The sequence below is a fragment of the Cydia amplana genome, chromosome 13 (genome assembly GCF_948474715.1).
Source record: "Cydia amplana chromosome 13, ilCydAmpl1.1, whole genome shotgun sequence".
NCBI lineage: Eukaryota > Metazoa > Arthropoda > Insecta > Lepidoptera > Tortricidae > Cydia > Cydia amplana.
The window spans coordinates 8,476,706-8,490,566 of NC_086081.1; the positions used below are offsets into that span (position 1 = coordinate 8,476,706).

General features: G+C 38.6%; 1 protein-coding gene across 1 annotated transcript in view; it reads left to right on the top strand.

Annotated features, from left to right (window-relative positions):
- LOC134653446 (uncharacterized protein CG43867) overlaps nt 1–10,423 on the top strand; it is a 447,433-nt gene extending 437,010 nt beyond the window's left edge. Inside the window, exons 29-33 of the mRNA XM_063508812.1 lie at nt 5,909–6,038; nt 7,143–7,274; nt 8,291–8,377; nt 9,575–9,783; nt 10,270–10,423. Coding sequence (XP_063364882.1) covers nt 5,909–6,038; nt 7,143–7,274; nt 8,291–8,377; nt 9,575–9,783; nt 10,270–10,417 — 706 coding nt within the window. The 3' untranslated portion in view covers nt 10,418–10,423. The remainder of the gene's footprint in view (nt 1–5,908; nt 6,039–7,142; nt 7,275–8,290; nt 8,378–9,574; nt 9,784–10,269) is intronic.
- The last annotated feature ends 3,438 nt before the right edge of the window (nt 10,424–13,861 follow it).

A 13,861-nucleotide genomic window follows, 5' to 3' on the forward strand; every position in this document is an offset into this window, starting at 1 on the left:
ACCATCCACAATAGGGTATTTTACTGTATTTACGTAATAATATTATTAGAGAAACGTAGAGAGCAGTTATTTTTAGACACAATTTCTATTTTAAAACCTGTATAAAACTATAAAGACAAGGTAATTTGATTGTGACGTCACAGGCTAGTGTGAAATAAATTCTATAGTAGCAAAATCGTTTTGACAGTTCGAAAACAGAAACTGATTTGACTAGTAGTCAAATACCCTATTAGCTGACTGGTCACGTCATTTGGCAGTGAAATATGAGATTTCCCATGCAGTAGAATGTAGCGATCGGTGACAGGTGGTTTTACTCTTTACCAAAAGGTAAACGCTGTTAGCAAACTTCGGGTGCACTCAGAATTCAAAAGGCGCTGTGAATGCGTGTGTTTTTGAAATACTCGCTAAGGGCGTGGTGTCCGGTTGACGCTACACGCGATGTATCCCTCTCGTAACCGTACCCGTAACTAAATAATCATCGCTTTTTAGGGTTCCGTACCCAAAGGGTAAAAACGGGCCCCTATTACTAAGACTGTACCGGTCGATGAGAGATGTGGGAGAATTAAAAATGCAGCGTTCATGCAGATAGGTAGTGCAAGACTCTTTATTCAAGTAAACAACTATGCTTGATGATTTTTAGGACCCGTAACGCCATCTATTAGAAGTAATGAGTATTATTACATAAGATTGATACGTTCAAGGGTTCACATGCAAAATTAGGACTTTAAAATTATTGTGATTACATAGTAGATGGCGTAAACGACTAATTGTATTAATTAACTTGAACATACTCCCCCGGAAAGGACGGAGTCCTTTACACAAGGTAAAACACATAATTTAGTTACAGATCTTTGCAAAACACCAGAAATTGTACGTATTTCGTAAGTCCGAGTTAAGCCATCAGGGCCTGGAAGTTTCCCTACAATACGACCCATCAGCCAGTATTTAGATCGAAGATACATCACCATCAATTGCGGACCGCCATGTAGAGTGCTGCTGTGTGCTTCTGCTAGAAGAAGAGGTAACAGAGCATTGTCTTTCGTGATTATAATGGGGTGCTTCTGTTGGGCTTCTAAATCAGCATGGCGTAGTCGGCCGCCTACTCTCAACACACCCTTTGGATCTAAAAAGGGGGCGAGTGACAACAATCGACTTTTTCTTTTCAGCTGTCTCTTACTCAATTTCTTCTTGAAATTGGATTTCCTGGGATCGTCTTAAGCAAATGGTAAGTGCTTCATCTTTCTCTTCAGTCGTCAGGTAAGTTGGTAAGTGATCTTTATTTTCTCTCTTTCTTTTCAGGTGCAGCATCCATCTACGACAGTATGCGATTATTCTAACCAGTTTCCCGAGCGACGAGTATTTAGTTATCAAGGTAAGTATTAAATTCTCTTCATTTTCTTTAGTTGTAGTAACTAATGTTTTTATAACCTTTCTGCATTCTAAGTCTGTTTCAGGTACTTCGGTTCCCGGTAGTTCTATGGCTGGCTCCGTGAGAAACGCCGGTCCATTCCACCAGAGTGTATTTGTCAACAGCTTTCTAGGCATCACTCCTCGTGAAGCTGGGTCAGCTGGATTGTGTTTAGTATTGACATAATACCACCCGTTTATCTCATTCATCTTCTTTATTTCAGTAACTCGGTTTTTAACAAAAGGAGTCCATCGACCTGGGTCGCCTTTTATCCATGACAGTACCACTTGTGAATCTGACCAGGCAAATACTTGATGTTTTTGAACTTTTAATATGCTTACAACATGTTTCAGAAGTCTGCACAGCAGAACAGCAGCGCACATCTCCAATCTGGGCATGGATATTTGCTTTAAAGGCGCTGTTTTCGTTTTAGCCGTGAGTAGAGATACATGTACTTGCCCGTCTGTTTCGATGACTCGGACGTATATTACGGCTGCGTACGCACTCATCGAGGCGTCAGAGAATCCATGAACCTCAATCGAGCTTCTGTCTGCGTTGGTATGTATCCAACGATTTATCTTTACTTCTGTCAATGCAGGAATCTCTTTTCTAAACTTCAGCCACTCTTCCTTCACGTCATCTGCGAGTTCTTCGTCCCAACCAACACCTAATTGCCATAATTTCTGCATGAATGTTTTAGCGATTACTACCGCAGGCGCCAGCCAACCCATTGGATCAAATAATGAAGCTATATCGGCTAAAACATTCCTCTTCGTGACAGGTTGTTCAGGTGAGTCTTTCAAATTATTAGTTATTTGTAATTTGTCTTCTTTAGTGTTCCAAATGATACCCAAAGTCTTAATACTGTCTCTTCCATCTACTTCTCTTTGGGCCTTTGGTGATCGTTTTACAGGTTCAATCTCTTGCATGAATGCTTCACTATTTGAACTCCACTTTTGAAGCTCAAACCCACCCTTTTTGAGAATTGCTGTGATTTCTTTCTGATTTATTTTAGCTTGATCTTCTGTCTCATGCCCCGACAGGACGTCGTCCATGTAGAAATCCTCTAGTATTATACACTGTGCTTCAGGATACTCTTGACCCTCACCTATCGCAACTTGACGTAAGGTTTTGATGGCCAAGTAGGGAGCGCAAGAGGTCCCGAAGGTGACGGTAAGTAGTTTGTAATCTTCTATCGGTTTTTGAGCATCAGTTCTCCAAACAATTCTTTGATAATTTGTATCTTCTTCATTAACTTCAATCTGCCGATACATTTTAATGATATCCGCGACATATGCGATTTTGTGTGTTCTCCATCTCAGCAGTATGTCGGGTAAATCTTCTTGCAGAGTAGGGCCTACGAGTAATGCATCGTTTAAGGTAACCCCGTTAGTTCCAGCACATGAAGCATGAAATACAACTCTAACTCTTGTAGTTTGTTTGTCGTCTCTTACAACAGCATGATGTGGTAGGTATACGCAATTCTCGGTTAGTTCTTTATCATCTACTTTCTTCATGTGTTGCAGATCTAGGTACTCTTGTAAGACGTCGTTGTAATCTTGTTTCAATTTTTGATTCTTATCTAATCTTCTTTCTAGCGACATCCATCTCTTCACTGCTATCTCTCGTGAGTCACGTGGTAGCACAGGTGGTTCTTCTCTAAATGGCAACCTGACCACGTAACGACCATCTTCTTTTCTTTTGTGTGTCTTCTCATAAATGTCTTCTGCCTTCTTTTCGTCTGAGGTTAGTGTATTGCTTTCTTCTTCTATGGTTTCTAACTCCCAGAACTTCTTCAGCATGTTGTTAAGATCAACATTGAGATGCATGCTGACGATGTTTTTTGTGGCAGTGTGCTCTGTCCTCACATTTCCGCAAATAATCCACCCCAGGTGACTGTCTTGTGCTATAGTTGTTCCTGAGGGGCCATTGATCACTCCAGGTTTAATAACTTCGCTCCAAACTTCGACTCCTAAAAGCAAGTCGATGTGACCTGGAGTGTGACATGTTGGATCTGCGAGGCACAACTTCTCGACATGTTTCCAGTTTTCCATCTTCACTTCATTCTCCGGCATAATGTCGGTGACGTGTCGTACAACATAAGTAGTTGCCTTCATCTTCATCTTAAGCTCGATTCTTGATGAGAACTCTATTTCCGTTACATACTTGAGTGTAGTCTTCATTTTCTCAACTCCCGTGACATGCCCACTGACTGAGATACGTCGTAAGCGAAGCCTTTGTGCTGCGGCCTCAGTTATAAAAGACTCTTGTGAACATGGGTCCAACAGCGCTCTCATCAAGTGTTTTTCTCCGTTTTCAGCATATACTTGCACTAATGCAGTTGGCATCAGCCGCGCGCGACTCCCCGTAGTGAGGTGAGATATAATACTCTTTTTATTTTTATCTTCTTTTTCTTCCTTGGTATCTTCTTTTTTCTCTAAAAGCTGCGCTGACGCCTCCGGAACCGGCGCAGAGGTCTGAGACTGCGGGCTCCACGTGCTGTGCAACAGAGAGTGGTGTTTTCTCCCACATCGGCGGCAAGAAGATCGATGTTTGCAGAACTTGACTGAATGCCCCGGTACCAGGCAATTAAAACAAAGCCGCCAGCCTTGCACATATTCCACTCTCTTATCTACTTCAAGCTTCGTAAACTCCTTACAAGTGTATAATAGGTGGTCTTGGTTACAAAAAATACATTTCTGTTCGCTTTTATTTACATGAAAACTTCTTTTATTTACAGGTGCACTCGACGGCGGAGCTTGTATCATTTCCAAAACACGAAATCTTTTTTCCAGGAACTTGTCTAACATGTTTAGTGTTGGTAATTCACTAATCTCTAGGGACCCGAGCTCGAGTTCCCATTCTTTGTGTGATTCGGAGTCTAACTTATTGACAATTAAATGAATTACCAGTGTATCCCATGTATCTACTTGTATATCTTGATTTTTCAATTTATTCATACATTCACTTGTGGTGTCTAACAAATCTCGTAACCCTTTTGATGTTCCCGTAGTTAATTTTCGTTGATTCACTAATCGTGCCAAAATTGTGTTTACAATAATTCGTTTGTTGTTGTATCTTTTTAATAAAATATTCCATGCCATGTCGTAATTACTCTCGCTGATAGGTATATGCTTAAGTAATTGTTCCGCCTCACCTGATAAACAACTTTTCAAATAATGCATTTTTTGCACTTTATTGAGTGTGGTTTTATTGTGTATTAGCGATGTGTACATATCGTGAAACGAAGTCCATTCGTGATAACTGCCCGAGTACTGTGGAATATTAATTTTAGGCAGCCGGACTTCATCACTAACACTAGTGGCAGTTGGAGGGTTATGTGAACTCGATGTACTTTCTCCGCTCCGTGAACTTAACTTCAATAACAAGTCCATCATATCTGACCGTAACTCGATGTATTGTTCTTCGACTTCCATAAAATAATCTTTTGTGAAATATTCATACTTTCCTCGTTCATGTTTAGGTACCAATTTCAACATTTCCATGTGATTGCTGTGAAACTGATTCCAATATTCGGTCAATATTTCCATTCGTAACTGTACATAACCACTAGTCAGTCTTTGTTTCGGCGATTTCTTGTAATTTGAAATAGTTTTCGTCAACAACGCGTACACGTTTTCTTGTTCCTTAATATAGTCTTCCATAATGAAGATATACGCACACCAACGTTTGTATACACTTATCAAGTCTATTTATCACTTATTATACAGTTTTTTCACTTTAATTTCTTCTTAAATCCATTTAAATTCGTTAAAACGTAAACAACATTTGAGGTTAATTTCGATGTCACACTAATATAGTTCTTATATCCGTTCGGTAAGGACCACTTTTGTACCGGTCGATGAGAGATGTGGGAGAATTAAAAATGCAGCGTTCATGCAGATAGGTAGTGCAAGACTCTTTATTCAAGTAAACAACTATGCTTGATGATTTTTAGGACCCGTAACGCCATCTATTAGAAGTAATGAGTATTATTACATAAGATTGATACGTTCAAGGGTTCACATGCAAAATTAGGACTTTAAAATTATTGTGATTACATAGTAGATGGCGTAAACGACTAATTGTATTAATTAACTTGAACAAAGACTCTAAGAGATCTCACGAACCGTGATAGCTAGACAGTTAAAATTTTCACAGATGATGTATTTCTGTTGCCGCTATAACAACAAATACTAAAAACAGAATAATATAAAGATTTAAGTGGGGCTCCCATACAACAAACGTGATTTTTGACCGAAGTTAAGCAACGTCGAGCGGGGTCAGTACTTGGATGGGTGACCGTTTTTTTTTGCTTGTTTTGCTCTATTTTTTGTTGATGGTGCGGAACCCTCCGTGCGCGAGTCCGACTCGCACTTGGCCGGTTTTTTACTATTAGGTACATCATATTTAAATAATTTAGTAAGTTGTTGTATTGGGTGTTGCTTTTGTGAAGAAATATTTACATGCCCTAACTTTATATTGTGTTTACTCTTACAGAGAAGTGGAAGAAAAGCTACGCAGCAAATGGACGGCGCTGAAAGGCCGCAGTACGTCGGATTGCGTGCGTATCTACCTCAACTGCACAAGAAAATGGCCGTTCTTTGGGGCCACCCTCTTCCAGGCGAGGGTACGTTATGATTAATATTTTTTATTCCTAAATACAAATACAAAATACAAATACAAATGTTTATTTCTTAGAATATGGTAGATACAATGATGGTCAAATTACAAGTGCGTCATATTCTGCCTCTACCGGCGTAGAAATATTACAATTAAGTTGTTATACCTACTTGATTATTGCTAACATGCATATATATTATAGCTAAGCTTGCTTAAGTTACACAACTTTGGGAACAAATCAAATTATTTTGTTAAATATTTTGATTTGTGTTTTTTAAGTAGTCACACTACTATATGTATGTATGCAATAAATGATATGAATATGAATATATATAAATTATAAACTGAAAATATTAATTTTAAAACAATATATATAAAAATCAAATTAACACTAACATTAATACTGAAATAGATGTCATATATTAAAGAAAAAGTGACGAAGCCCTCCAGTGGTGAAGGCCGGATTCGAACCGGCGTCTTTAGCAATCCGGGCTAATATATGACATCTATTTCAGTTTATAATTGCTTAAGTTAGTATTTAAAAAACCCTGGTATAGACATAAAACTATAAATTATTTAAAAAGCTCTTTAAGGTTTTTATGTATTAAGGCCCTGTAATTAGAAACGTTTTGTTATATTGTCTATAATTCCTCCAATGGCAATTCTTTGTTAGATACATGGTAGAATATTTGTCATAATAATAACCGTAAAGCTACGTAATTTTTACAAGCTTTTATTCAGTTTCACCTGTCCCGTTGTCTGTCTGTCGGTGTGTAATCAAATCTTGCAAGTTAAATTTGATCCACTTCCCGGTTTCCGATTGAGCTGAAATTTTGCATGCATGTATAAATCGGATGACAATGCAATATTATTATGACATAGAGCTGATCTGATGATGGAGACAGGAGGTGGCCATAGGAACTCTGTGATGAAACAACGCAACCTAATTGTGTTAGGGGTTCTTAGAATTGTCTCGATGATTATTAGTTGTCTGTCGTAAGAAAAGTACAGTCAGCGTTAAAAGCTTGTACCAAAAATGAAATTTTTGCCAAAAACTTGTAATATTTCGTAAGGTGGTACAATATTAAAACATATTAATGCTTGTGTACAGATAAAGCAGCCAGACCTGTCAATGGCGTGGCTGGCCGTGTCAGAAGACGGCGTGACAGTGCTGGAACTGGCTTCCATGTCCGTTATCGGTCGATACGCGCTCAGCTCTATCGGCCTGTTCGGCGGCCTACAGGTGACTACTGCTGCTTGTTTTTTTTAGGGTTCCGTAGCCAAATGGCAAAAAACGGAACCCTTATAGATTCGTCATGTCTGTCTGTCTGTCTGTCTGTCCGTCTGTCCGTGTATGTCACAGTCACTTTTCTCCGAAACTATAAGAACTATACTGTTGAAACTTGGTAAGTAGATGTATTCTGTGAACCGAATTAAGATTTTCACACAAAAATAGAAAAAAAAACAATAAATTTTTGGGGTTCCCTATACTTAGAACTGAAACTCAAAATTTTTTTTCCATCAAACCTATACGTGTATAGGTCTTCAAAAATGATATTGAGGTTTCTAATATCATTTTTTTCTAAACTGAATAGTTTGCGCGAGAGACACTTCCAAAGTGGTAAAATGTGTGTCCCCCCCCCCTGTAACTTCTAAAATAACAGAATGATAAAACTAAAAAAAATATATGATGTACATTACCGTGTAAACTTCCACCGAAAATTGGTTTGAACGAGATCTAGTAAGTAGTTTTTTTTAATACGTCATAAATCACCTAAATACGGAACCCTTCATGGGCGAGTCCGACTCGCACTTGGCCGCTTGTTTTTGCCATTGTTGTTCCCTTAGTTATGGGAGCTAGATAGAGGTAAGGAGAACATTCTCTGTGTATGAAAAAGCGTCCTTCAAAAAACCTTGAATAGGTGGCACCACAATAGATAGAAATTTTCAAATCATTGACAGCGTTCTTCACTCCATCAATAACGGCTAAGTTCATAGCTACTCTAGCGCCACTCTGGAGAGATTTGGAACTGTTATTTATAGCTGACAATTGGACTTTTGCAACTGTTCTAGCATAAGAGAATTTTCTCCTTACCTCTACCCTCCATAACCTAAATTCTTGTTTTGTTTGTTTGACATTCCCTGTCTCCATGTCTTATTTAAGGCCAAATGTTTTTTGTTTTGTAATGCGTACTTTACCTGAATAAAGTGTATTTTCATTATTGAAGGTAGTAATATATGTGTGATGTGTTGTCGCAGGATGATTTGATGATGCTCATCGACGCGGACGCAGACGACGCGACTAGTCCCGTGCACAAGATGCTGATCAGCCTCAACAAACCTAAGGTGAGTCAGGAAAAATAAACAAGTCGATTTTGAACTTTCAGGGTTCCGTTTGTATAGTAAGAAGTCAGACATGTAAATTAGGTGCATTGATACGACAGACGTCTAATTATTGAGGAGACGTTCAGGCGGTCTAGCATGAGTTGCCGGGGCTCGGAAACCGTTTTATTTTTCAAACCGGTGTCGTTCATTCAACCGGGAGCGAAAAGGATTTCGTTTCCGTTTGCGGTTACCGGTTAAATAACTGTTCTATTGTGACACTGATTCATGTCAAACTCGTTCGCCTTCCGTTTTTGTGGAACGAAATTAACCGGTTAAATTAAAAATATCTAAGCGAGATAAGTATTCTCTATATAATATCGATATAATAGCGATATAATATCTCTTTCACGTATGATACCGAGTTTACCCGAGTGAGCCAAGCGTAACCGATATTATATCGCTCCCTGCGAACCATAAAATTACGTTACCTCTTCTTACCGGTTAGGAGAAAGAACGTAATTTTTTAGTTCGCGTTCCATCAATTAACCGGTTTTTTAAGAACGAACACCGGTTCCGAGCCCTGTGAGTTGCGTTCCTGCGTGCGACTCCATACATCTTGCGCCACTTAAACTATAGCGTGTAGCTTGGATTAGTAAAATTGCAACTTTTTATGTATTTCACATGTACAGTCGACTCCAAAGAGATGTATCCACTTTTTCACCTTACTGCATTGTAATAAAGTGAAAAAGTGGATACATCTCTTTGGAGTCGACCGTACGATATGTTGATCGAAAATGAGAACATAAAGTGGTATGTCTATTTCAGATACGACTTTACGTTGTTTTTACAGCGTAAAGTCGTATCTCGAATACCAGCAATATTTAAATTAGTGATCTTTAGTTATTAATTGTATTGTGATATGCCTATTATGTAATTTTTTTTTTTCAATTATATCAATTTGACATTTTATATTTATTTAAACTTATGATTATAATGATGAATTTGCACGCTTGCATGCAAGCTAGGTACATGATAGACTTGCCTATTATGTAATTTTTTTTTTCAATTATTTCAATTTGACATTTTATATTTATTTAAACTTATGATTATAATGATGAATTTGCACGCTTGCATGCAGCTTACATGATAGACTATAATTATATTGTAACATAACATCCCCATACCGTATCAATGCAAATAAATAATTTCTGATTTCAGATGGTGGAACTGACGCACCTAATAGCGGACTACAAGAACGCGCTGTCCCGACCGCCGGCCACGCAGCCCGGCACGCCGCAGAACTCGCTCACGCGCCTGCGCCGCGCGCCGCCCCACACCCCCTCCACGCTCCCACACCACAACCCCCACAACACGCTCAACTCCCACACGACCACAATGACGCTCGGCTCGGACCGCAACGCCACGCTCTCGCACGCCTCGCGGGCCGACGCGCGCGCCTCGCACGGCCAGCCCGACATCCTCAAGTCCACCCCGGACCACCACCGCGACAAGAAAAGGGCCCACGCCCAGGACAGCGGCGCGTGATCGAGACTCTAAAAGGCCCCTTCGGACGTGCATCTGACGACGAAATGATGTCGACTATCGTTCGCTCGCCGGAGATGCAATAGCGCGAGCGGGCCGCCCGAATGAATGAATGAATGAATGAATGGATGGATGAATGAATGAATGAATGAATGAATGAAATCGTTTATTCACAATGAACATATTCCCGAATTCCCGAGCGAGGAAAATCACAATATTTATATTTTGATGTCTGGTGTGAGTTTGAAATGACTCCCCCGGTGCATTTTAGACGTTTTTACGACTCCGAAGTGAAGTGTTCCAAGGACAGTGTTGGCCGAACGTTAATCCCAATTACCATCCACGCTCCCCCACCCCCACAACCCCCACAACACGCTCAACTCCCACACGACCACAATGACGCTCGGCTCGGACCGCAACGCCACGCTCTCGCACGGCCAGCCCGACATCCTCAAGTCCACCCCGGACCACCACCGCGACAAGAAACGGGCCCAAGCCCAGGACAGCGGCGTCGCGTGATCTAGACTCTAAAAGGCCCATTCGAACGTGCATCTGACGACGAAATGATGTCGGCTAGTTATCGTTCGCTCGCCGGAGATGCATAAAGCTTTGGATTCCTCCGAAAACGGTGCCGTCATATGACGGCCGTCATATAGCGGCATCAAAAGACGGCCATCTTTACGGTGGCGACATGTGGAAAGTACCACGGCGTCATAACACACTGTCATCCACCAAGGTCAAAGCGGCAAATTTAAAAAATGTAGCCGCGATGGGATGACGTCCCATAGAAAATTTGAATTTCGCGCCTTTTCCTACTGACAAGATTTGCTTGATCATCTATAATTTACTTGGAGGATGAAATATCATCAGAAGAGGAAAATAATGGTAGTACGGAATTATTTATTCAAATCTCGTGTCATTAATTCAAAATGGCGTCACCGCTATCTAATAAAACGTTCACGAAACTATCGACACCGTCATGACGGCCGTCATCTTACGTTACGTTGACAATCAACGTAACGTAACGCCGTCTAGGAAACCGCGCCATCTTGTTTACATAGACAACGTTCTAGTGACGTCAGTCAACGCTATATAGCGGCCGTAATATGACGGCACCGTTTTCGGAGGAATCCAAAGCTTTAGCGCGAGCGGGCCGCCCGAATGAATGAATGAATGAATGAATGAAATCGTTTATTCACAATGAACATATTCCCGAATTCCCGAGCGAGGAAAATCACAATATTTATATTTTGATGTCTGGTGTGAGTTTGAATTGACTTCCCCGGTGCATTTTAGACGTTTTTACGACTCCGAAGTGAAGTGTTCCAAGGATAGTAAATATACCTCATATTTTGTAGCGAACTCGGTCCGGTTTACATTATTAGCTTTACGCGTAAGTTAATTTTAATTTTTTGCGGTCGCTATTTGGCTCTGCTTTTTGACGTGCGTTTTGCATAGAGTTACTTTAATTTAGCTTAATTTTATAATATAACTGAAATAACATTGTGTTTTAAAAACTGTGCCGAATAAAATGAACGGAGCGGCACGACTTACATTCCGATTCGTTAAAATAATATGTATATACAAAACCATCTTCCTAAGTACTGTCTATGTCTCATACATCCCCGTGTATGCCTAAACTAAATCATATTTCTCGTGTTACCTACCTAAATTGCTACTTTACCACAAAATATCTACCAAGATGTATCTTTCCTTTATTTTAAGGTAACTCTATACAAAATACCTTTTAAATCAATATTCCAAGTCCATTGGTCTGTTGCTTACAGACCTAGCGTAGTACTGTGCAGGGTATACCAAAGCTGTAGGAAACGATTTAGTGATAGTGCACTTAGCCAAATGTTTCCTTGCGGTTTCTACGCGATATTGCAAGAAATCACACTGTAATGTAAATCATTGTATAGTATTTTTTTAGTTTTGCTCATTTTCTGAGATAAATAATTATACATCAGATCAATTTACACCGCCTTAAAAACATACGCACGATAAAGTGTTCAAATTTCTAAATACATTAAATAATGAGATCTAATTATAATTATTTATATTAATTAATCATTAGTGTCAATAATTAAGTCATCACAAACTGTACTTTAGCGATCGGTGTTTAGATTTTAATTGCAAGTAGCGGTAGGAGCTAATGTTTCGACTGATATTGTTTCTAAAGTAAGATCTTCAACGAATCTTTGAGCTCGTAAGGTTAAGTGGGACTGATTGTTAGTTAATCTCTTAAACGTTACCATGATGTGTTTGAACTTATAATAAGTTTTTGGCAAAAATGTCATTTTTGGTACAAGCTTTTATCGCTGACTGTACTTTTCTTACGACAGACAACTAATACTCATCGAGACAATTCTAAAAACCCCTAACACAATTAGGGTGCGTTGTTTCACAGAGTTCCTATGGCCACCTCCTGTCTCCATCATCAGATCAGCTCGATGGTACCATAATATTGCATTGTCACCCGACTTACATGTGTATGCAAAATTTCAGCTCAATCGGAAACCGGGAAGTGGATCAAATTTAACTTGCAAGATTTGATTACAGATCGACAGACAACGGGACAGGTGAAACTAAATAAAAGCTTGTAAAATACAAAATGACACCTTAAAAACACATAATGCAAGCGCCTCTGGTAGCTAAATTAATCTCAGTGTCGAGGTTTGTTTCTTGTGATAAATTGGTTCTGTATTCTATACTCTCAGAATCTCGTGCGAATCTTTTATATTTTACAGCAGTTTTTAATGTTATCCTTTATAGAGAAAAATCTTGCTTAAATTGTTTGAAAGAAGAGACTTAGTGGGATATAGAAAGGCTTTGAGGATATCTAGTAAAGCTCTGGGTCGTGAAGCAATGTTTCTATAAAGATAAAACTATTCACTATAATATTTTTACTTTCTCAGTATATCTGTGATTTTAGATGGTTTTTTTTTATTTGAAAATGTATATGGAATGGATATTGAACTGGCAAACAGTAGAAGAAGCAATCATATCGCGAATTAAAATCACAACCTTATACATCAATACATTCATACTATTATCTCTCATCATTAACAGTATTATTTTATTTTATTATGCTATGATAATTATTATTGTCGATACTAATTTTATTTATTAATAATGTACTACGTCTATTATACAGCGCAACTTCATGGGCATTTTATGACTGTAAATATATTTATATATGGCCTTTGACAGACATTGTTTGAAAGACAATTCTAGTCTTGTATCCCACTCTTGATTACAAGATAGACTGAGATGGGATACCGGTCTAAGGTTTGGCTAATAGTTAGGTTTCTGTATATTTTAACGATAAAACTGTTTTGATACAAGTGGTAATAAAATTATAGAGATACGAATTTTTGTAGAGTACGGAAAATGATTGATTTTATATTCAAACTGATTATAGTAGACAAGATTTTTACCACAATTTGGTATTTTGTTACTGGCTTATATATTTTGCGACGGATCGTATAATCACAGTATAAAAAGAGATTATTTATATAGAAAATTAGCTAAAAACGTACATGTTTTGCTTTGTACTATTTATACCTAACTTATTTAGTGTCCTCTAATATAAAAAACTCAAAAATATGTTTAGCAATTGTCTCACTAATTATTCTATATATTTTCGTAACTTAGACACGACATTTATTTGCAATTTTGATCGTTTTCAAAATTGTGAGATAATTTCTAAACGTAAAACATACTGACGGGCTAAAAAAGTTACATAATGGCATCTAAATAATATAGAGGTAGATTTCTGACTGCTACTACGGTCTTAGGAACTGATTTTGTATCTTATTCTTTACTCGTGAATGAAAATCTTAATAATGCACTGAAAGATATACTGTACCACGAGTGTATAAAGCTCATTTTTGAATAACAACGACTGAGGTGCAGTTATTCATTGGTGAGTATTGAGATTGATTGTTGTGTATAATGTGC